Source organism: Schistocerca nitens, chromosome 4, assembly GCF_023898315.1.
Source record: "Schistocerca nitens isolate TAMUIC-IGC-003100 chromosome 4, iqSchNite1.1, whole genome shotgun sequence".
Taxonomy (NCBI): domain Eukaryota; kingdom Metazoa; phylum Arthropoda; class Insecta; order Orthoptera; family Acrididae; genus Schistocerca; species Schistocerca nitens.
In genome coordinates this window covers 772654436-772678958 of record NC_064617.1, presented here as the reverse complement: position 1 = coordinate 772678958, position 24523 = coordinate 772654436, and the positions used below count along the sequence as shown (strand labels likewise).

The window sequence follows — 24523 nt, the reverse complement described above, 5'->3', positions numbered from 1 at the left end:
CTCTGTTCCTTTCCTGGATTTCACCTCAAATGTATCAGTTGTTGTCGCAATTGGCTCCTTGAAGGATCCTGTGTCTTTGTCCTTTGCTGAAATATGCTCACTTCTGTCTGTCTATTTTAAAAAGCAAACGCATGTGGTAGCCTCTCGTGTTGCCTTTTATCGTTGTCAAAAACAGCCACATCAATCCTATCGCGCTTGGGCTGCTGAACTTCACGGCCTCAGTCAACAGTGTCAATTTGTTACTGATGTTCACAAAGAATCCTATGCCGATTCCATGGTACGGGATGCTATTATCCGGTCGGTGCCCGACAAAGAAGTTCGGCAACGGGCCCTTCAGTTGGCAAATCTGACTCTAGATGAAGTTCTCTCCATTGCGCAGTCTTTTGAAATTTCTCGCGCCACTGGGGCGCAAATAGAGGCGTGGGGTGATGTCAGGGAAATACAACCTCTGTGCGCTGTTGACGACACATGTGGCGCATTCCCACCGGCCGACGTGGCCGCAGTGCGCTCCCACGTGCAGCCTCGGCCTAACCGTAAACAACCCGCGTAGAAACTGCAGCAAAACCCCCGGCAACTTCCTTCATGTCCACGGTGTTTTACAAAACATTCACGTGAGGATTGTTGCCAACGTTGGGCTGTGTGTCACAATTGCAAAAAGAAAGGTCATGTGTCTTCTGTTTGCAAATCCGACCGCATACATGATGTTCATCAACATGACGCTGATTTTGATTCTGTGTTGTCTGTCAATTGCACTTCTTCCCTTTCCGGGAAGTTATTCCTCACTGTCCAAATCCTTGGTTGAGATGTTCGCATGCAGGTGGATACCGGTTCTGCTGCCACTATAATTAATTCTCAGACGTATCTTCAGTTGGATTCTCCACTCCTGTTACCTGTCACTCGGCAATTACGGACGTACAATAAACAGAAGATTTCTCTCTTGGGACAGTTTCACGCTGAGGTATCTTACAAATCTGTCGTTCGCACTGTTCCCATATTTGTGGTCGACCAGAGCAACGCAGAAAATTTTTTTGGTTTCGATGCCTTTCGCGTTTTTGGGTTCTCCATAGATGACTCTGTCAATATTGTCTCTGATGCTATTCCTTATGCTCAACTGGATTCCTTGTCGACGACATTTTCGTCCCTTATTCCGTGCAAATGACTTTGAAGCTCATATCATGCTCAAACCCACTGCTCAGCCTAAGTTTCTTTGGGCTCGGCCCATTCCTGTGGCCCTTCGTGATCGGGTAAAACGGGAGTTGGATCGTCTCACTACTTCCGGGGTCTAGCTTCCTGTCACTTCCAGTGAGTGGTCCTCACCTGTTGTCGTCGTTGCTAAGACAAATGGTGATATTCGTCTCTGTGGCGATTTCAAAGCCACTGTAAATACTCAATGCCTCATCGACACTTACCCTATGCCCTGACCTGAAGAACTGTTCAGTAAACTTGCTGGAGGCCAGTATTTTTCTAAAATTGACCTGTCAGAAGCTTATCATCAACTTCCTCTCGACGCTGCTTCCCGGCAGTTTCTGGTCCTTAACAAGCCTTTCAGCCTCTATCAATACCAACGCTTGCCATTCGGGGTTCCCCTGCTCTCTTTCAGCGATTCTTGGAACACTTATTGCTCCCTGTCCCTGGGTGTATCAATTCCATGGACAACATAGTCGTCACTGGCTCCACCACTGAAGAACATCTTCAAAATCTCCGCACACTTTTTCATGTCTTACAGACTGCTGGTCTTAAGTATAATCTTCAGAAATCACAATTTTTTCAGGCATCTATCACGTACTTGGGGTTTCAACTCTCTCGGGATGGTATTCGTCCGCTTCAGCAAACTGTCGCTGCGATCGATGCCCTTCCTCGCCCTACATCTGTTAAGGAACTAGGCCTTCTTGGGGAAAATAGCATACTATCACAAGTTTTTACCGTCTGCGGCTTCGGTGGCTCAGCCATTGCATCGCCTGTTGCATAAAAACGTGCCTTTTCACTGGTCCGCGGCTTTCCAGAAATTGAGGACTATGCTGAAACAGGCCCCGTGCCTGGCTACTTATCGACCTGGCCAACATCTGGTTCTTGCCATAGACGCCTCTCAATACGGGGTCAGTGCAGTCCTTGTGCACCGTTTTTCTGACGGTTCGGAACAACCCGTTGCTTATGCCTCCAAAACACTCACAGATGCCCAACAAAAGTATTCTCAAATTGAGAAAGAAGTTTTGGCCATTATTTATGCTCTTCATAAGTTTGGTGTTTTTCTCTATGGCTCAAAATTTCATCTTGTTACCGATCACAAACCATTTGTTTCCTTGTTTCATCCATCAACGTCACTTCCCGACAAGGCTGCACACCACCACCAGCGTTGGGCTCTTTACTTGTTTCGTTTCAATTATGAGATTCATTTCCGGCCAACGGCTCAACATGCAAATGCTGATGCTCTGTCTCGCCTTAACATGGGTCCTGATCAGGCATTCGATAGGGAAGGACTTTTGTGTTTCCACCTGGATGTTGCCGAGCACCGGGTTGTGGACGGGTTCCCCATCACTGGGGACAGGCTGGCGGCTGCTACGGGTTCTGACCCCACCCTCTCCCGGGTTTTACGCTGTATTCAGAAGGGTTGGCCAGATCGCCCGTCCGCTAAGACTTCTGATCCGTTGTGGAACTACTACGCTTTGCGCTACCGCCTCACAGCTAGGGACGGTGTTATCCTCCTTTCCACTGACAATGCTTCGCCACGTGTTGTGGTACTTGCGCCTTTGCGTGCTTCGGTCTTGCGCCTCCTTCACCAAAGGGCACTGGGGGGTGTCTCGCACAAAATCTCTGGCGCCCGTCATGTGTACTGGCCTGGCATCGACTCTGAAATCGTACACATGGTCGCTGCCTGTGGCCCTGGTGCGTCACAGGCCGCTGCCCCGAAGTCATCTTTGTCACCGTGGCCTTCGCCTGAGAAGCCCTGGGAGTGCATTCATGCTGACTTTGCGGGACCCTTTTTAGGTACTTATTGGCTCCTCGTAATTGACGTCTACTCTAACTTTCCTTTCATTGTCCGTTGCACGTTGCCTACCACCGCGGCAACCACCAGTGCTCTCGCCCGCATTTTTTCTTTTGAAGGCCTCCCCTCTACTCTTGTTACTGATAATGGTCCGCAATTGGCCTCTTGCGAATTTGTGGATTTTTGTGCTCGTCACGGCGTTATGCATGTCATGGCCCCGCCGTTCCATCCACAATCCAATGGTGAGGCTGAACGACTGGTCTGCACATTTAAGGCTCAGATGCGGAAACTTCTGACTTCTTTTGCTGCTGATGATGCGCTTCTCCAGTTTCTGGCGTCTTCCCGTTTCACCCCCATGGGCGACCACAGTCCGGCTGAGCTCTTACATGGCCGACAGCCCCGCACGCTACTTCATCTTCTGCGGCCTTCCACCTCACGGCCGCGGGTGCCTTCACTTGGCCGGTTCACCGCCAACTACCTCGTCTGGGTACGGGGATATGGCAGGCGGCCAAAATGGAGCCCGGGCCGCATCTTACGACACCGCGGCAGATGCCCGTATGGAGTCCAGATGGACACGGGTGTTGCAGTGCGTCATTCGGACCAGCTTCAGCCTCGTGTGCCGGCAACGCCTGTTCCGAATGCCGCTACACCACCTTCGGCTCTACCTGATGCTCGGGATCTTGGCATCTCTCAATACTCACTACGCAGCCCTCTCACCGTCATCGCAATGCCAGCACAAGAATGGACGCCACCAGGAGACGTGTCCATGCAGGAACCGGATGACCATCCTCTGTCAGAGCAAATCTACTCGCCGCCGCCTCCTCCAACGGACGCCGACACATCGCCCATGTCTCCTGTCATATCAACTGGACTTGCCGCAACGAGCAGATTGGTGCATGGGGGCCCAGCAGGTTCGACCCCTACGTCTCCTGTCATCTCGACCCGTTATCATCGGGGACACTTCCGTCCGTACGGGAAGCCTCCTCCTCGAGACTTTACGGCGAGTCAAACAACGCCTATGAACGTTAGCCATCTCCAGGACACCTCCATCAAGACCAGTGCAACAATTTCAAAGGGGAGAAAAGTGTTGTGACTCGCCGATCATTCAAAGCGCCGCCGCACAATTACGCGCGTCCTCTAAGTGCAGCGCTGTCTGCCAGCCATGCAGCAACTGCACCACCTAAGCGGCCAGCCGAGCAGCGGCCGCTAGACTGGGACTCAGTGCTCATTCGAATGCTAACATGTACACATGTCTTGCTTGTCAACTTACTCTGTGACTTATATGTGTTGTGTCGTTCTGAAATATATGTGTTAAACTTGACGTTATAACACTAACACTTACTGATTCTCTAACATCCGGCAACATATAAAAAAAACAAGCTGAGCCTTCGTTTCGAGTTCATGCTCAGTAAACCACTGTGGAGTTAAAAAAAAATGTTGAGTTGATAAAAGTTTTACTTTAATCCTGAAAGAAGAAGAAGAAGAAGAAGAAGAAGAAGAAGCTGTGCTATGTGATAGTACTATTTCCAGTTCCTGAACTTACTTCACACTAATGTACATCACATAACAGAAAATGCATACCTGAAAATGAAATTTTTGAATATGCGAACATAACTATCATATTGTGATGAATGTTGGTAGAATCTACATGCATTTCCTAAAAGTAATGCAATGTGAAGAAGATAAATCCTTTTTAATAAGATTAACAAAATAATTTTGTAACCTTTGCTTTAGAACGCACTATCTCACAATAAATCACGCCAGATTATCACTATAGTTGATTTTTTGTTGTAAACTTAAGAGTAATTTGCAACAGAAGGCAAAACTTACAATCCTGATGGATAAGCATCAGTAGTTTTTCAGGTGCTGTAGCTCCCTTTTTTCGATATAAAAATTGTACCATTGTCTGATGAGTATCTTCTCTGCCTATTGCTTTTGGATAGCGCTCTTCATCCTCTGAAATTTCCACAAGGAATGGTTCATATAGTTCTGAAACCTCATTTCCACCATCTGGTTCAGCAATATCAACAGATGCAGGAACTTTCTTTCTTATGACATAACCTGCATCAAAGAAAATATACATCTTTAAAGTAATATAGTCAATTATTTTACCAATATTTGGGTATCTAATAATGTACTACAGATTCTAAAATGAAGGAGAACTGACAGGTATGTACAGCAGGTAAAGTAGGGAATTAGTGGAAATAATTAGAACAGGCTATATCTATGTGCTGCTTAGCTAGAGGTAATTCACAGATGGGGATCATTCATATTTATCTGTAAAATTACCTAGTTATGAATATAATAGAGGGAAACATTCCACGTGGGAAAAATATATCTAAAAACCAAGATGATGAGACTTACCAAACAAAAGCGCTGGCAGGTCGATAGACACACAAACAAACACAAACGTACACACAAAATTCTAGCTTTCGCAACTAACAGTTGCTTCATCAGGAAAGAGGGAAGGAGAGGGAAAGACGAAAGGATGTGGGTTTTAAGGGAGAGGGTAAGGAGTCATTCCAATCCCAGGAGCGGAAAGACTTACCTTAGGGGGAAAAAAAGGACAGGTATACACTCTCACACACACACATATCCATCCGCACATACACAGACACAAGCAGACATTTGTAAATGTCAGCTTGTGTCCGTGTATGTACGGATGGATATGTGTGTGTGTGCGCGTGAGTGTATACCCGTCCTTTTTTCCCCCTAAGGTAAGTCTTTCCGCTCCTGGGATTGGAATGACTCCTTACCCTCTCCCTTAAAACCCACATCCTTTCGTCTTTCCCTCTCCTTCCCTCTTTCCTGACGAAGCAACCGTTAGTTGCGAAAGCTAGAATTTTGTGTGTACGTTTGTGTTTGTTTGTGTGTCTATCGACCTGCCAGCGCTTTTGTTTGGTAAGTCTCATCATCTTTGTTTTTAGATATAAATTACCTAGTTAGATACATTTTCATGCAGCACCCACAAGTCACAGCTGTGAGCCACTAAGAAACTGACTTTTCACTAATATAAATCACGAGAGACAGAAGAAAATGTTTATCTTTTAAATAACATGGAATAATTAGGTAAAACAAGTCTTTAATTTTTAAATTATAAAATTTTTGTATCATTTAATGCCAATGTCTGGCAAAGAGATATGATATGATCTTCCAGTCAGCTTGAAGTATCAGGCCAGGCTTAAGTGTAAGGAATAAGAAAATCAGTTCCACCAACTTTCTTCCATGGCAGCTGAGCAATTCCACAGATGCACCACAGAGGAGGTCACTATTCGCTGAGTAGTTGGAACAAGATCCCCTCCCTACCCCCCCCCCCCCCTCCTCCTCTCTCTCTTTCTCTATTTATTCAAGTATAAAATGACCCCCTTTCATCAAGAGGCTCCTTGACGAAAACCATCTGACTAATCAAAATTAGAAACTATTTTATTGACATATAATATCTGCCTAAAAAAGTTAACAGTATACATTTTCTTAACTTATGCCATTGATTGCTGTCGTGCGGTAGCGATCTCGCTTCCCACGCCTGGGTTCCCGGGTTCGATTCCCGGCGGGGTTAGGGATTTTCTCTGCCTCGTGATGACTGGGTGTTGTGTGATGTCCTTAGGTTAGTTAGGTTTAAGTAATTCTAAGTTCTAGGGGACTGATGACCATAGATGTTAAGTCCCATAGTGCTCAGAGCCATTTGAGCCATTGATTGCTACATTTTCATAATACAAGGAGAAATAAAATAAACAAAAAGGAATTGTTTAACATTAATTTTTAGCTTTACTTTCTGTTTTGCTTACTATGTAAAGCCAGGCATTTGTGATATCACTACTTTTAATCATCATCATCATCATCATCATCATCATCATCATCATCACTGTAATAGCACAGCTGAAACTGCTGCAAGTGAGATTAACAGCAATGAAATTTATTATCTCAGTTATCACATATACTGGGCTGTTTCTTCTGAAATGGAGTGATTTCCAAGAGGGAGGCTAGGGTGGGACCTAATAGCAAACGTTAAATAAAATGTGTGTCAACGGAATTTTTAATCTTGGTTGTCACAAATGTTTGGCTGTTTTGTTTGTAAAACAAAGTGGATTTTGCATCTACATTTACATGGTAATGTGATAATATTACTTTGTCTCTTGCTTCCACACAGTCTGTCCACTGCTGGCTCAGTAGCTGTGTAGAACCAGCAGCGGACACACAACCTTTCATCCACATCATACCTCATGTTGAGTGTTGACAACACTGTTGCACAAAATACATATATGTAACACTGGCCCCTATCTAGACTTTTACCATCTCTTGCACAAATGTACACTACTGCAGAGTATTTGCCCAATCTTAAAGTCAATGCAATTCCAATTACAAATGGATTCATGAAAAATGCAGTTTAAACATGACAGATATTAATAAAAACTAAACTATGCAGTGTGAATTCGCATGGTTGGCAGCATGATGAAATTTACTTTCTGTTCACCATTCCCCTCCTCACATTTGTTCTAGTTTTCAGCCAAGCTGGTGTCACTATAATTGTATATGTTGAAAGACACCTACATTAATCTATTACCCAAAGTAAAAATATTGACCTTAGCAATGACAGTTTAAAATACACTCATGCTCATAAATTAAGGATAATGCTGATACATGGTGAAACAACACTCTGATGGGCAGTCTGCAGGTTTAAATCACCTCAGGGTACGACCATGCGGTGCATTTGACCTGCGGTCGTCACATGGTGGCGCTGGCAGCAGTCCACATATGCAGAGGTGTGTTGGTGCATGTGAGAGTATGGTGCAGAGAGTAAGTGTGCAGGCGTTTTCAGACGATCTAATGGTGACTGTGTGTTGAAAATGGCTCAAAGAAAACGTATTGATGACGTTATGAGAGGCAGAATACTAGGGTGACTGGAGGCTGGTCAAACACAGCAGGTCATAGCACGGGCCCTCCACGTGCCACAAAGTGTGATCTCAAGATTATTGCAATGATTCCAGCAGACAGGATACGTGTCCAGGCACTACAGTACGAGACGAACACAGTGTACAACACCACAAGAAGACCGCTATCTCACCATCACTGCCTGCAGACGGCACGGAGTACTTCAGGTAGCCTTGCTCGGGACCTTACCACAGTCACTGGAACAATTGTCTCCAGACACACAGTCTACTTATGACTGAACAGACATGGTTTATTCGTCCAGAGACCTGCAAGGTGCATTCCACTGACCCCTGGTCACAGGAGATCCCATAGAGCCTGGTGTCAAGAACACGGTATATGGCCATTGGAACAGTGGTCCCAGGTTATGTTCACGGACGAGTCCAGGTATAGTCTGAACAGTGATTCTCACCGGGATTCATCTGGCATGAACCAGGAACCAGATACCAACCCCTTAATGTCCTCGAAAGGGACCTGTATGGAGGTCGTGGTTTGATGGTGTAGGGTGGGATTACGATTGGTGCACGTATACCCATGCATGTCTTTGATAGAGGAACTGTAACAGGTCAGGTGTATCGGGACATCATTTTGCACCAGTATGTCCACCTTTTCAGGGGTGCAGTGGGTCCCACCTTCCTCCTGATGGATGATAACGCACGACTCCAACCAGCTGCCATCATGGAGGAGTACCTTGGAACAGAATATATCAGGCGAATGGAGTGGCCTGCCTGTTCTCCAGACCTAAATTCCATTGAGCACGTCTGGGATGCTCTCGGTCAACGTATTGCTGAATGTCTTCAAATCCCGATGACACTTCAGGAGCTCCGACAGTCCCTGGTGCAAGAATGGGGGGCTATACCCCAGCAGCTGCTCGACCACCTGATCCAGAGTATGCCAACCCATTGTGTGGCCTGTGGATGTGTGCATGGTGATCATATCCCATATTGATGTCAGGGTACATGCACACGAAACAGTGGCGTTTTGTAGCATATGTGTTTCGGGATGGTTTTATCCACTTATCACCAATACCATGGAATTACAGATCTGTGTCACGTGTGTTCCCTATGTGAATATGCTATTAGTACTAGTTTCGTGTAGTGCCATGTTGTGTGGCAACACATTCTGCAATTATCCTTAATTTATGAGCATGAGTATAGTTTAATTTGTGAATATAAGACAACCCCGAATTAAAACACACACACACACACACACACACACACACACACACACACACACACACACACACAAAATATACATCACTTCATCACAGTACTTAGTTTTTAAGAGCTTTATAAAGGTAACTGCTTACAGTCATTAAGATATCAGAAGTAAAGCATCTTGATCCTTCAGCTGTACACATACAACTATATTTCTCAACCAGTTTCACTTATTACAAGTGTTATCACTAGAGAAAAGCTGTACAGTGAAAAATTAAAATTATGTTAACATCAATTAGTAAGTGATCATCTGTTCCATATAAATAAATGCCTTGATGAAGTGTTTACAAACAATAAAAATGGCTTCATTGTGATCCATATAGATAGTGACTTATTTTTTGTCTTGTTTGTTAAGTGTGTGTGATAATGAATCAACCAAATCGAAATACATGACAAAAAATTAAAATGATTTTAAATTGAGCTAAATATTTCAGCATTCATTTATCATCTACACCCTAATAAGAAAGATAACATTAATGAATGACAGAAGTTTCATGTTTTTGCGACAAATAGGTTCTTGTGAAAGATGAATTTATAAACTGAACTCATATCATGCATTACCATAATGCAACTCACACACACAACCACAGCCTCTGGCTGCCAGACTGTGGTCATGTGTGTGTGAGTTGCATTTGCATGACTTTGTGTGTCTGTGTTGTCTAATTCCATCAAAGGCCTTTCTGGCTGAAAGCTTACTTGCTTGACAGTCTTTTTGTTGTGGCTATCTGCAACTCAGCATCTCCACTACATTGTGAGTAGTAATCTAATCTTTTCATAATATTGTCTTTATGTCATCCTGGATTTTTTGTTGTTTGATACAGTTATCATAATATTTTTTTAATCGACAAGGCACAGGCATTAAATGTTCTTAATGCACTTGTCATCTGAATTTTTCAAATCCAAGATTTTAGAAAATATTCACCATTTGTCAGTAGAGCATCTGACTGTCAAAGAAGAAATAGAATCACACGTGTATTAGTGGCCACTGCAATCAGATGTTACATTGGTACCAATGGTGAAATACCACATGCAGTGTCTTTGTTTCCATCCTGTTCTATAAATCTGGACATAATCCAATGCAGTCTCTCTGTGTCAGAGGTACACATCTATGCACTGCTGAGTTTGTATCCCACACCTCTATTAAATTTTTGACACACATTTCTAATTTTCAAAGGCTCTTTGATGGTAAGTCCTAGCAGTTTGAAGTGTGGGCTGGAACCTATGTTTGCACAAACAACATTCTGTGCTCATTTGTAAGGCTCTATTTGACAACACCAGAATTTCCTATAGATCTGTACCTGACATGTTGCTGGCATTCTGTACAGTGCAGAGAAAGGGTCTGAATTGACTGCTTCATACAGGTACAACAACATTCACATGGAATACCATAAACGTTTGGACACTGAGGCCACAGCTATCCTTCCCAGAACACACCACTCTGTTTTCTTAAGTGGCTAAAAGATGGCCTACTGAGCGAGGTGGCGCAGTGGAACACTGGACTGGTATTCAAGAGGACAGTGGTTCAAATCCACTCTTGGCCAGCCAGATTTAGGTTTTTCATGATTTTGGTTACAGAGAGAGCCAGGATAATTCCTTTGAAAAGGCATGGTTGATTTCCTTCCATAGTCTGAGTCGGTATTTCTAACATCATTGGTGATGGGACATTAACCCCTAACCTTCCTTCCTCGCTTTTAATCTAAATTCTGTTTAAGATTTTACTAATTTTTCTTTATGTTGCTCTACGGGTGGGGGGTGGGGGTGGGGGTGGGGGGGGTACAGTGTGATGATCTTGTAATAATTGACTAGATTTAGATTTGTATTTTCCGACGAGAACTCACTCAATTTTGTGTGTCCGACATTTACTTTGTCTGAACTCAGGGGTTAGATGGTTTATATTTGTGCTGCAGTGGTTCTCATATGCATAATGAAGGATCTTATTTACATTTAGCCATAAAGTATACGTCATTTAGTAAGTATTGGAACACTGAATGGGGCGAAGATGCAATATAAACATGCTGGCACCAAAAAGAGATATGTACAAAAATACATCTGTATTCTAATGTTTCACTGTTCAACTATTGGTCTCTTCTCGTCCATGATACTGAGTGCACGTATTGCGTGTATGTCAGACAGCAATATATATTTGTGTAAAAGTTTTTACAATATATCTTCTGGAAAGCATGCAGTTTCTTTCATTTCTAAACTGCTTCATCCTGAAAATGACACCTACATACACCATAGCCCACAAACTTCAGGAAACATGGCGACATTGTTTATGATTGTATTATACTGCATTCTTTATCATAGAGCTCGACAATGTATCTTCTCCTTCAAGAAAGAAGGGAAAAGTATCACTCTGTTCAAAGGAGAGTTAAGATATCAATCAATTTAGACTGTTTCAGTGGCAATCATAGTGAGAGACTGTGGAGGTGCGAACTTAGGTGCATGAATTGCTGCTGGTGCAAGTACCTGCCAGCCACACACCTCGAAATAAGCCATGTTATTTGCACCTCTTTATGGAGCCAGGACATAAAAACAGTATAACCAGCGACCATGACAGCACAGTGCCAGGTATAGATAACTGAAGTAATAAAAATATATTAAACGTGTTGTAAAAATTTTGCATTTATTATCTTTTTTTTATTATATGAAATGAATAATATTCCCAAGATAAAGAGAGGAAGAATCACCAAATAAGGATAAGGACCCACAGAGAATAAAATTTGTATGGAATCTACCAGAAAGAAATTGGAAACCCATCAAGAAGGTAGGAAAATTAGATCTTCTAGCTTGCATAGCTGCACTTGGTAGCAGCTCACTTGTATCTAATTGTAATAGTACATCAGCCCTCCCACCCTAAAAATTGAAGCACTGTAAATTGTAGTAAAATAGTATATTTATTACAAATAACTGCTGGCTGGTAATTTTGAGTGAGTGTAAGATTGACAACAATGGGTTGCGGTATGTTCGCAACACAGCACAGGATAATTTAGAAAATTTTATCAGAGTTATTACGACAGGGATATTAATTTTAAATTTTGCAATTAGTAAATCACAAGGACAGACATGGATACATGTGATAAAACCATTGTTGAAAATTCAGTAATTAATGTACAAGCACACAATTTCACTGCAACTAACGTGATGACAGATGGTAGCGAGCGTGAACATGTCAGTGAATCGGATGCAATCGTGAGTATTATTTAAGCTCAGTTATGATTGAGGATAGCAATGTTGTGATTAATGGCATGACTTTACTTACAGTAGATAAAGTAAATTTGCAAGTATCACTGGGAAGCATTTTTTCACATGAAGCTAGTGAAAGGCACAATACCGCAGATTCTAGTATGTCTAAAATTTCTGCATTGGGTGAAACGGACCCGAATGTAATCAAATATGATTCAGTAGGAGTTCAAGATGATAGCCCAACAATTATGGAAGGGATGATGAAAATGCTTAATGACTTTAAGGAATGAACAAACACAAAACTTTAATGAACTGATATGAAAATATAATAATTCAACACAAAAAGCCAATTAGGAATAATGTGACACAAAAATTTGACGAACTTTCAAATGAATGAATTTGATGACCTAAGTAAAAAGTTGTGCACTGACCTGTCAAATGATACAACATGAAAGTTCCCCAAAACGGGAAAAGAACTAAAAGTGGAGTTATTCACAGATCTGTCTCAGGAAATAGATAAGTGAGGTAAAAATGCATCGGATGTTGATAAGGCACAGGAAGAAATGGCACTTAAGCTAAAAAACATACGCGACACACAGATTAATATGCAGGGGATTCAATCAGAAATTAATAAAAGAGTAAAGGAGAAGCACGATACTATTACCAAGTTGCAAACTATATGTAGAGATTTGCCTGAGGGAGAACAGGAGCTATCCATAGAACTGAATAATTTAAAACTGAGAACTAAGTCTGTACATAAAACCAAGAAAGAATTGATAAGGATGTAAAGAACTTAATGGAGAGAGCCAAATTAGTATTACTAGATAAGGGTACTGTTGTGACAGTGCCACGACATTTAACAGTGCCACCACGTCAGTACGCGCAAACAGCGACAGAGGCGCTCCGCAACTCGGCTGAGTGTGGGAGCGCCACCTAGCTACGAACGGCGCCGGCCGCATGTCACGGCACGGCAGTCGAATGACAGATACGGAGTTGGTAGCATGTAACCAGTTATTGTTTCTACGTTTGTATATCCACGAAATTTATTGGTGATTAAAGGTTATAACACTTTTGGCGACGAGGTCGGATATTTTTTTTACTGCGTTGTGGATTTGTGTGTTTGTGTTGGGGCAGACATGGAACAGCTTATGCAAGCACTCATTGAACAACAAACACAGCTGATAGCTGCTATTCACGCGTTGTCAACGTCGCTTACTCATCGTCTGTCTTCCTCTTCTCCACCTCCGTTCCCTCCTTATGACGAGGCCGCTGAAGACTGGGAGGATTATGAGAAGCATTTGCGGCAACACTTCTTGGCTTTCGGCATTGTCGACGCTCCTATGTGTAAGTCGTTATTTCTATCTTGGATTTCCCCACGGATCTATCAGCTGCTATCTCAGTTAGCCCCTCTGCAGGAACCTGCCTCTCTGTCCTTCCAAGAAATGTGTGACTTATTGTCTAACTATTACCACAAAAACACCCACGTCGTTGCCGCCCACGTGGCATTCTACCGGTGTCGTAAACAGCCCCATCAATCTTACCGGGCTTGGGCGGCAGAACTACACGGTCTGAGTAGGAAATGTCAGTTTATCACGGACGCTCATCATGAGTCTTATGCTGATTCCATGGTTAGGGATGCTATTTTACGGCTTGCTCCTGATAGAGAAGTTCGGCAACGTGCCTTACAACTGCCAAACCCATCGTTGTCGGAAGTTCTAAGCATCGCTCAATCTTTTGAAGTGTCTCACGCTGCTGGTGCGCAAATAGATGCGTGGTGTGATGTAGGCGCTGTACAGTCCACTTTTCAACACGGACAATTTGCCTGTTTCACAGGAGAACGGCGATGTGGCGGCGGTTCACTCGCGTCAACAACATCGCGTTGGGCTGCCACGTTCGCAGCGAAAACAGCAACCACAGAAGCAGGTTCGTTCCGCACTTCCTTCTTGTCCACGTTGTTTCGTACAGCATGACAGGGCCGCGTGTCCAAAACGTTGGGCCATGTGTAATTCATGTAGGAAAAAAGGCCACATTGCTTCTGTGTGTCAGTCCCCTAACGTTCCTGTCGACAAGGACGAGGCATCGGATATGGATGTTAACTGTGTGCTTTCTCAAACAAATAAGTAGTTTGTTACTGTTCGTGTTCTGGATAAAGACATTCGCATGCAAGTCGACACTGGCTCTGCAGTAACTCTCATTAATTCTCGCACGTATTTGGAGTTGGGCTCCCCTCCCTTGTCTCCAGTTACGCGAAATCTGAGAACTTATTATAAGCAGAAAATTCCCATCGTTGGCCAGTTTGATGCTTCCACTGCCTACAAGTCTGTTGTTAGGCCCCTCACGTTTTATGTGGTGGATCATGCGGGCACTGAAAACCTGTTCGGTTATGATGCTTTCCAGTTGTTCGGGTTCTCCATTGATGATGATGTGCACCTCATATCTGAGGATATTCCGTATCAACAGCAGGATGGATTGTGTTCTGAATTCTCGTCCGTGTTCTCTGCTGGTCTGGGTCGTGCCAAGGATTTTGAAGCCCACATTAATCTTAAACCTACAGGTCGCCCTAAGTTTTTCCGGGCACGCCCTATTCCGGAGGCGTTGCGTGCACCTGTCAAGGCTGAGATAGACAGGTTAACAGCTTCAGGGATTCTCCTTCCTGTTACCTCCAGCGAATGGGCATCGCCAATCGTGGTGGTTTCTAAACCAAATGGGAGTCTGCGATTGTGTGGTGATTTTAAAGCCACTGTCAACGCTCAGAGCCTCATTGACACTTATCCTCTTCCCCGTCCTGAGGAGTTATTTACCAAGCTCGCTGGGGGCCAGTTCTTTTCCAAACTTGACTTATCAGAGGCTTGCCATTGGATGCTTCTTCCAAGGAATTTCTCGTCATCAACACTCCTTGTGGGTTGTATCAGTACCAGCGGTTACCATTTGGCGTCAGCTAGCGCGCCGGCCATTTTTCAGCGGTTTTTGGAACAGCTCACGGCTTCCGTTCCCGGCTGCATCAACTATGTGGATGACATTGTTGTCACGGGGGCCTCCACTGAGGAGCACCTTCGCAATTTGCGTTCACTGTTTCGGGTTCTGCATTCGGCTGGGTTGAAGTGCAATCTGGACAAGTCACAGTTCTTCCAACCCTCCATTGAGTATCTTGGTTTCCACTTGTCCCGTGAGGGTATAAGTCCTCTACGTCAGCACGTTGCGGCCATTACCGCTCTACCCCGGCTGTCTACGGTCAAAGAACTTCAGGCGTTTCTAGGCAAGATTGCTTATTATCACAAATTCATTCCATCCGCGGCGGCGGTAGCTCATCCTCTGCATCAGCTGTTATGCAAAAACGTTCCTTTCTGTTGGTCCGCCGAGTGTAAGCAGGCTTTTGTCCGCCTGAAGGCTCATTTGCAGTCGGCGCCTTGTCTTGCCACATTCCGTCCAGGTCAGCACTTGGTTCTGGCGACTGACGCGTCACAGTATGGCCTAGGGGCTGTTCTCGTCCATCGGTATGAGGATGGGTCGGAACGACCCATCGCCTATGCTTCCAAGACCCTCAATGATGCGCAACGGCGTTACTCTCAAATCGAAAAGGAGGCGCTCGCTATCATTTATGCTCTAAAAACGTTCAGCGTTTTTTTGTATGGTTCTAAGTTTCACCTCATCACCGACCACAAGCCGCTGGTCTCTCTGTTCAGCCCATCGGCATCTCTTCCGGACAAGGCAACTCACCGCCTGCAACGTTGGGCCTTATACATGTCTCGTTTTCACTATGTGATTCACTATCACCCCACAGCCCAGCACACCAACGCTGACGCGTTGTTGCGTTTGCCGATGGGCCCTGACCCGGTTTTCGATCGAGATGAACTACTCTGTTTCCACATTTATGAGGAAGAACGTCATGCGGTCAAGGGTTTTCCACTTACAGGTTCGCAGGTCGCGTCAGCTACTGCGCGGGACCCGGTCCTGCGTCAGGTGATCGGTTTTGTTTGACAGGGTTGGCCGGACAGGACCAAGGGCCGGGCATCGGATCCCCTTCGCAACTACCATGCCTTGCGCCTTTGTCTGTCTGTTCGTGAGGGTGTTGTTCTTCTGGACACGGATGGCGCATCTCCACGGGTCGTGGTGCCAGACTCTCTTCGCAAAGATGTTCTCAAACTGTTGCATGAAGGCCATTGGGGGATTTCTCGGACTAAGTCCCTGGCCCGCAGGCACGTTTATTGGCCCGGTATTGATTCGGACATCGCCCACATGGTCGCTGCGTGTGGTCAGTGTGCTCAACAACTGGCTGCACCCCGTACAATGCCCTCTCCGTGGCCTGATCCGGCGCAGCCATGGGAACGGGTGCACGCTGACTTAGCCGGCCCCTTCCTCGGCACTTATTGGCTACTGCTGATTGACGCCTTCTCGAAGTTTCCGTTTGTTGTTCGATGTCCGTCGCCCACCACTGCGGTGATGACGCTGGCTTTGTCCAAAATCTTTGCGCTAGAAGGTCTTCCATCCACGATCGTCACGGACAATGGCCCTCAGTTCTCTTCACAGGCCTTCCGTGATTTTTGTACTGGGCAAGGGATTCATCATGTTACAGCACCGCCCTTCCATCTGCAATTGAATGGGGAGGTCGAGCGCCTTGTCTGCACTTTCAAAAGCCAGATGAAAAAATTCCTTAGTGATTTTTCCACAGATGACGCTCTGTTGTATTTTCTGAGTTCTTATTGCTTCACGCCTCTGGGTGATCGCAGCCCTGCTGAACTCTTGCATGGCCGCCAACCGCACACTCTACTGCACCTGCTTCACCCTGTCAGGCCTTGTACTGTGTCCCCTAGTGCGGGAAAATACTCGGTGGGCGCTGACGTGTGGCCACGAGGGTGTGGATCTCGCCCTAAATGGATTCCAGGGTGGTCCAGGCTCTTCGCGGCCGCCGGCTTTGTGAAATACGTACGGACAATGGCACGGTTGTTCGCCATTACGACCAGATGCGCCCACGAGTGGTGGCCACGCCGGTGCCACCGCCCCCCCCTTCCTTCGCCTCCACCAGCCCGAGTAGCCAGTCCTGTCGCTGCTGCCGATCTCCCGTGCGTGTTGCTGCAGCCGCCATCGTTACCGCTTCCGAGTATGCCAGAACCGGCCCCAGTCGCGACGCCGCCTTCTCCGGGACCCATCTCGCTGGAGCACACCACCAGGTCCACGACACCTACGGATGCTGCTCCGGAGTTTTCACCCATCATCTCGTCCAGGAGGCACGTTCCACACACGGGCTTCCGTCCTGGACATTTTCGACCATACTCTCGTGTTTCTCCACGGGATCTTCTCGGGGCCTCCCAAGAGGCCATGGAGGTCTCCGCACTGTCCGTGTCTCCAAGGAAGTGAGTGTTTTTTTTCAAGGGGGGAAAAGTGTTGTGACAGCGCCACGACATTTAACAGTGCCGCCACGTCAGTATGCACAAACGGCGATAGAGGCGCTCCGCAACTCGGCGGAGCGCGGGAGCGCCACCTAGCTACGAACGGCGCCGGCCGCATGTCACGGCACGGCAGTCGAATGACAGATACGGAGTTGGTAGCATGTAACCAGCTATTGCTTCTACATTTGTATATCCACGCAATTTATTGGTGATTAAAGGTTATAACAGGTATGACACTAGCACAGAAGTTAGTGCAAGAGCATAAGACCTATGTAGAAGCAGTCAAAAAGGTAATGAAGGATAAGGAGAATGAATTAATTGCCAGGACTGAGACAGGTTTAGAGGCAGCAGAAGAAAAATTGTGGAATAGTTTCACTAGTGGTACTGATATCACGAAGGAGCCAATAATAGCTAACAACCACATGCAATCGGGCAGAATACAGAGCTGCAATACCTATCTGCCGTTTACCAATAGTGCTTCAGGTGGAGAGGAAGAGAAGTATGAAATGCAACAGGCACTGCTAATATCAATATCAGTTGGACCAGCATACACGGAGTATACATGTATGCACCTGAACAATGCAACAGCAGTAGCAGATGGTACCTGATGCATGTCTACTCTTCAAAGTGTTGTTCCAGCATAAGCAGTTTCTGATTTTTACTACAGAGGGTAAAAGAACAAACCATAAGGTATTCATCAGAGCCTTCCTAAATGTGTTACCATGCAACTGGACTTAGGCACTGAAGATCAGGTTCATTGTGAGGTACACCAAAGGTGATGCTTTATTATAGGCAACTGATATAGCTGACCAGTGCCATGCTTATAAACAGCTCTAGCATGCCTCCTTGGACAAATTCTGGTCCATAGCAGTCTATGAGAGAGTACAGAGAATGGTACTTAACCCAGCACCATTCAATAGTAAACATGGGGGCTGTGGAAATATTTTGAAAAATACTTGAACAAAACAATGTATTGGACAAATTCAATCTTTCATGTGGATGTAATACTAAAAATATTCAAAGGTCACAACCCCAGAACAATAATGTGCAAAGTCAGCCTCTGCTAAATAATGATCCACAAAGTAGTAACTGCAAAAGCAACCAACACAGTGGGCACCCGTACCACCCACATAATAACAATCACACAAAAGGTAACCATGGTAACCAAGATAAACAAGAACACAAACAAGCTTCTAAAGGAAACCACAACCCTAATTACAGTGGACCAGCATATATCCAATAGAGGCGTTTCGGACAGCTGATTCAAAATATAACACCAGTTGGCAGTAATAACCAATATAATTATTGGCACGACCTGACTGGTGGTAGACCAGTGCTACAATAATTACGTACCAGATGGAGATCAAGGTCAAAGAGAATTTAAATCACGGAGATAGCAAGACACAAACTGACAAAGTCATGACCACACTGTGAATATAGTGGAGGTTACACAGGAAGAAGAGATTACCTCCCCAACTAATCAGGAAAACCAAAACAGGTAGCAATAGGCTCCCATTCACAGACGGAGGAAGAGGATGGGGGCGTATAATTAGTTCGTAATTATTTTCTGAGATACGACAAGAAGTAGATATCAAGGAGAACTTGTATAAGGAAAATGAGGACAATTTGGAAAAGAACAATAAGGAGTCTGTATAGGCCTTAAAAAAGGCCAGGATAGCTTATTTAGATATGCACATTGTACTGGATACAGGTGCATCAACAAATGTAACCTCACAACGTTTATTCAATGAGTTACAAAAGTGAAAACACATACCAAACTTCCCTGTGCAGAATCTAAATCTAAATGGATGAAACTTCAAGCATCAATACCCATTACTATAAAAAAATTCTTTAAAATGCATTTCTCTAGTGGTGGAAAAAAGTTGTTGTCAATTACCTTATTGGTGTAGATACCTTCTGACAGTACAAGATACAGATTGACATAGGACAGGAAAAGTGTTTCTTTACACTTAAAGAATAAAGTTTATCAGTAGATTTAATCAGAACCACAACAACAGAAAACAAAACTCTGCCAAATACAGACATACGAGAAAATTGTTTTACTCACACGTATTTTACCATGATGCACAAAAAGACGAACAACTACATGAAACAAGTATGGATCTAACACTAGTACAAGCAAAGTGAAGTGAATCAGTTTGTTTCTCAGAAGACCAGAAAGAGGGCTACTGGAATTAATACTTCGGTATGGGCATGTATTCGAAAAATGTTCACGAGTAATAAAAGGTTACACATATAAAATGGATGTTTACCGACACAGAATATTCTGTTTTCATCATACCCCACACCTGGTCCATGAAGGAGGCAATAAGGAAGGAAATTAAGAGGATGATAGATTGTGGTGACACACAACACTCATTTTCACCATATTGTCGGCCTATTCTACCTGTCGCCGAACCCAGTGGTAGGGTCAGGCTTATACTCAAATTAGAAGAACAGTTACTAAGGTTCCATAGAGTCAAATATCTTACCATATTCAATTTAAAGGAATCATATTGGCAGATATGTCTTCATTAAGACAGTAGGAAGTAACCAGCCATTGTATGTGGGGACAGAAACTATGAATTTTATGTCTTGCCTTCCAGCTTAAATGTGAGCACAGGAGTCTTGATTTCCATGTTAGACAAAGTTTTCGGTCCAGAACTACTTAATAAAGTCACTGTCTATGTGGATGACTTGCTAATAGCAATGTCTACACAGGAAAAACATTTGCGACTTCTGGGACAAGTACTATATCAATATTCAGAATATGGTGTTACAGCAAATTTAAATAAATATGAAACCACAGAGAAAACAGTCAAATTCCTAGAACACATCATATTTCCACAAGATATTTTACCAGATCCGGGAAAACTAGATGCAATCAGACATTTTCCCCTGACTCAGGACAACTGGGCTTAGTGTCTATCTTTAGAATTTTATTCCTGACTAGTTGCTGAACAGAGATGCCCTGTTAAACTTGTTACAGAAGAATAACCCATGTGTGGGGCGGCGGGTGGAATAATTGTTATAAATGTTGCTATTATTTATTTAATGCTGCTGTTTGCCGTTCACAACACTGGCTCTCTAACTACAATATTGGCAAACAGAAAGTGATTAGCAAAACGAGAAGCCTGTAATCAGAATTCCTAATGCCCACTTCATCTGAGAAATACATTTATAGCTACAGCTTATAGCTCTGAGGAATTAGGATATTGTCTGGGATTCATAATCAAAAACCATTCTCTCTGAAATGTTCACTATTTTCAGAAAGTCACTGACCAAAAAGAATCCACACAATCCAACTACCAGAGCAGTTCAGAGTCTAATGCGCTGATGCAACTATAACTGTTCAAATTAAATGTTTAAGTGAATGCTCGCCATAATTTGATGATAATGTACATCAAACGCCATGCTAAATAATGGTATAATGTCTGTCCCGCGGCGGCACATGAAAATATGACATACGCAAACTGAAGATAGATCATTGAAGTCATCCCAGAATTAACACTTCACTCGAAAACGATTTCACGGTTACGCGTATCCCGAGTAACTTATTACGGCATCCGAGGCTGTTTATAGCAATGACCGATGCGATGTGACTCCCGGCACAGGTGGTGCGCTAATCAGAGTCTGGAGAGAACTGGGGCCTTCCTATCTCGCGCAGCGTTCTTACATATAAAGCCGTGGTGCGGACGGCTAAGGGAACGCCTGATCAAATCCGCTCTCCCGACTAGCCACTGGGCTAGTAATGCACCACTTTAAGTTATTGAATAAATCATTGCTTCCTTTGCTGATGGCCGATGAAGCTCTCAATTTAAATGTGCAATCAGCACACAGGTAAGTAATCATAATAAAAGTCTGACGTGGCTAAGTCAAATATTTTGGGCGAGAGAATTAATTTAATTACACTACACGCAGTAGACGAGCTCTGAACTTGCCCTTTGGAGATACGCTATAGATACAGTTTTATAGTTGTTCAGTTGAAACTTCTCATATCTTTATGATTACAGCGGATCTCCCTTCTACTTAAATTTAAACATCCTAGCCTACTTAATCTATCTTGCTTCGTTAATTTCTACGACAAAAACCAGAAAATCATGAATTTCAACTAAAATTTTAATTTGTGAGATCCAGAATACTGTTTCTACTAAATTATTATGCAAAAGGAATATAAATATAAATTTTTAAGTTTCGAGCTCTTTTCTGTTGCGAAAATGATTTTTACAGAAAAACATCGAAATTTCGAGAATGGTTAAAGTTATTGAACTGATATTCAACACATATTGATTTCGTATTACTCCTGACATGCTAGAAACGTTTCAGGTTATTTACTTGATTCTTAAAGTATTGCGCAACATTTATGATGTCAGAGCTAGTTACAGCGGACTGGCTGGCAAACAATGGAAAGACTTCTGTGAATTTTATATGGCGTGAGTAGGCTGCTTCCCTACACATTGTCATGGTACTTTGACGGGTAGCATTCATCTCACGCTAGGTAAGGAGAACCCTACGTCATAGTGACGTAGCACTACGTCATCGTGACGTAAATAACCTAAATCGACTACATGAGTGCGTATATCGATCTTTGCGGTTTTACCGATAACGTCAAAGCTAAATGTAAATACATGTGTACAAACGAAGTGACAGGAGTCATCTGTTACGCTCATCCCAGTTGAATGAATTATTAAGCTGTAATCCCAACAATTTGGGATGGTATTATGTGTTTCAGGAACATAATGAATACAAAATTGTTAAGGCTTTCGTGGCCACTTGTTGACGAACTGCCTATTGGCCTCTGTCTCGGGTTCTTCGGCCGACGTTCATCTAATGATTTTTCTGACGTTTCACCAGCACGAGTGGCTGGCATTGTCAAAGCTTCACCCTCCATTGCCGGTGGTGAACTGGAGGCGAGCTCGCGGCCGCAGACTATATGTACCTGGCGCGCCAACGTCCGAGGGCTTCTCCGCGGTCATTTCCGGTGCGGTTCTCCTCTTGCTACCTGCGACGGTCGTTCGCTGCAGTACGGGAAGCCAGGATCCGTTTACCTTAAGGCTTTCCTCTTTCTTGTTGAAACTGTTCGCGTGTTTTTGTATTTCTACAGCTTCTCTGAACAAGCGCGTGTGATAGTGCTTCTCTACAGCCAGAACTTCCGTGTCGGCGAATTTTATTACGTGGTCGGTCTCATTCAGTGCGTGTTCTGCCACGGCCGATTTCTCCACCTGCCCCAACCTGCAATGTCGCTTATGCTCTTTGATCCTGGTGTTAATGGATCGTCCAGTCATTCCGACATAAACTTTTCCGCATGTGCAAGGTATACGGTATATTCCCGACATTGCAAGTGGGTCTCTTTTCTCCTTCGCCGATCTAAGACACTCTTTGATCTTCCTTGTCGGTTTGAAAATCGTCTTTACGCCGTGTTTGCGCAATATACGGCCGATTCTGTCCGTCACTCTGGGAATGTATGGCAGAAAGGCCGTACCCGACATTTCTTTTTCTGGTTCCTTACTTTGCCGAGTGTTTAGCTCTGTTACACTTCTAATGTAATTTGTGGAGTACCCATTGCTCCTCAGAACAGTTTCCAGGTGTTGCATTTCTCGTTTGAGGTGTTGAGGCTCACATATTCGTCCTGCTCTCGTTACGAGCGTACTAATCATGCCTCTTTTCTGGCTCGGGTGGTGGTTTGACAGTTTGTGCAGGTATCGGTCCGTGTTGGAATGACTCCTTACCCTCTCCCTTAAAACCCACATCCTTTCGTCTTTCCCTCTCCTTCCCTCTTTCCTGATGAGGCAACAGTTTGTTGCGAAAGCTTGAATTTTGTGTGTGTGTTTGTGTTTGTTTGTGTGTCTGTTGACCTGCCAGCACTTTCATTATATATGTACACACACACACACACACACACACACACACTTACCACACTCATGTACATACTTGTAGGATCCTAAGATGTTTAGAGGGGCACCGCTCTTAGAAATGGTAATAGAGGGGTACCACTCTTAGAAACAGCAATAGTGGGGACACCACACTTAGAAACGGAATTAGGTATAGGAACGTTTACATTATATTAAGTTAACATGTATTTTATTTTGTGTAGTCCACTGTAGGAGATGACTTTACTAGTATTTATGAAGTAGTTAGCAACCATCCCATGAACCTATCCTCCTACAGAGGGCTGTCTTGAAGCTTGAAATGTGTGTAAATTTTATTCCAGGAGGCAAGATGAATTTTAAGTTGAATATTCTAGCGAGTTGCCACAATTATCTTCAAATGTTGCAAGTGTAACGAAAGGGAAAGGAACAAAAAAAGGATTGAAAGGAAAAAGAATGAGCTAACAAATAAAATAAATAAGAATGTATATTTCAATCTGAATGTAATGTAATTCACATGTCAGCACAATGATATTGAATGTAACGTAAAAATTTTTCTATATTTATCATTTAATTCTGTATATGTACTATATGACAACAATGTAACTATCTCATGTAATGATTAATTGTAAATATTTGTATATTTATGTACTTACTATATCAAGAAATGTATTTTAAGGAGATGTTAATGAACTGCAAAGGACTTGTGCATGTAGCACATGATTCATATAAATGGAACTGAAAATGCAAAGAAGAAACCAACGTGATGGAACACTGGTCAAGAAATATTTACGTAGTGTCCATATGTCTTGAAGTGTATGGTGTAGTGCAAGCCGGCAGGTCTTCAGGTTGGTGTAAAAGACAAGCTCATCACCTGTCGTAGGCAGTGAGGTGTTTCCTGTGCCCTCATTGACCACTTATACCCCGGTAGACGCCACCAAAATTCGACTACTGGAG

General features: G+C 43.9%; 1 protein-coding gene across 3 annotated transcripts in view; it reads right to left on the bottom strand.

Annotated features, from left to right (window-relative positions):
* Nucleotides 1-24523, bottom strand: part of LOC126253107 (protein pigeon) — a 486240-nt gene that overhangs the window by 325280 nt on the left and 136437 nt on the right. For all 3 annotated transcript variants that reach the window (XM_049954213.1, XM_049954212.1, XM_049954214.1), the window contains exon 4: nt 4814-5044. In XM_049954213.1, the coding sequence (XP_049810170.1) occupies nt 4814-5044 (231 nt within the window). The remainder of the gene's footprint in view (nt 1-4813; nt 5045-24523) is intronic.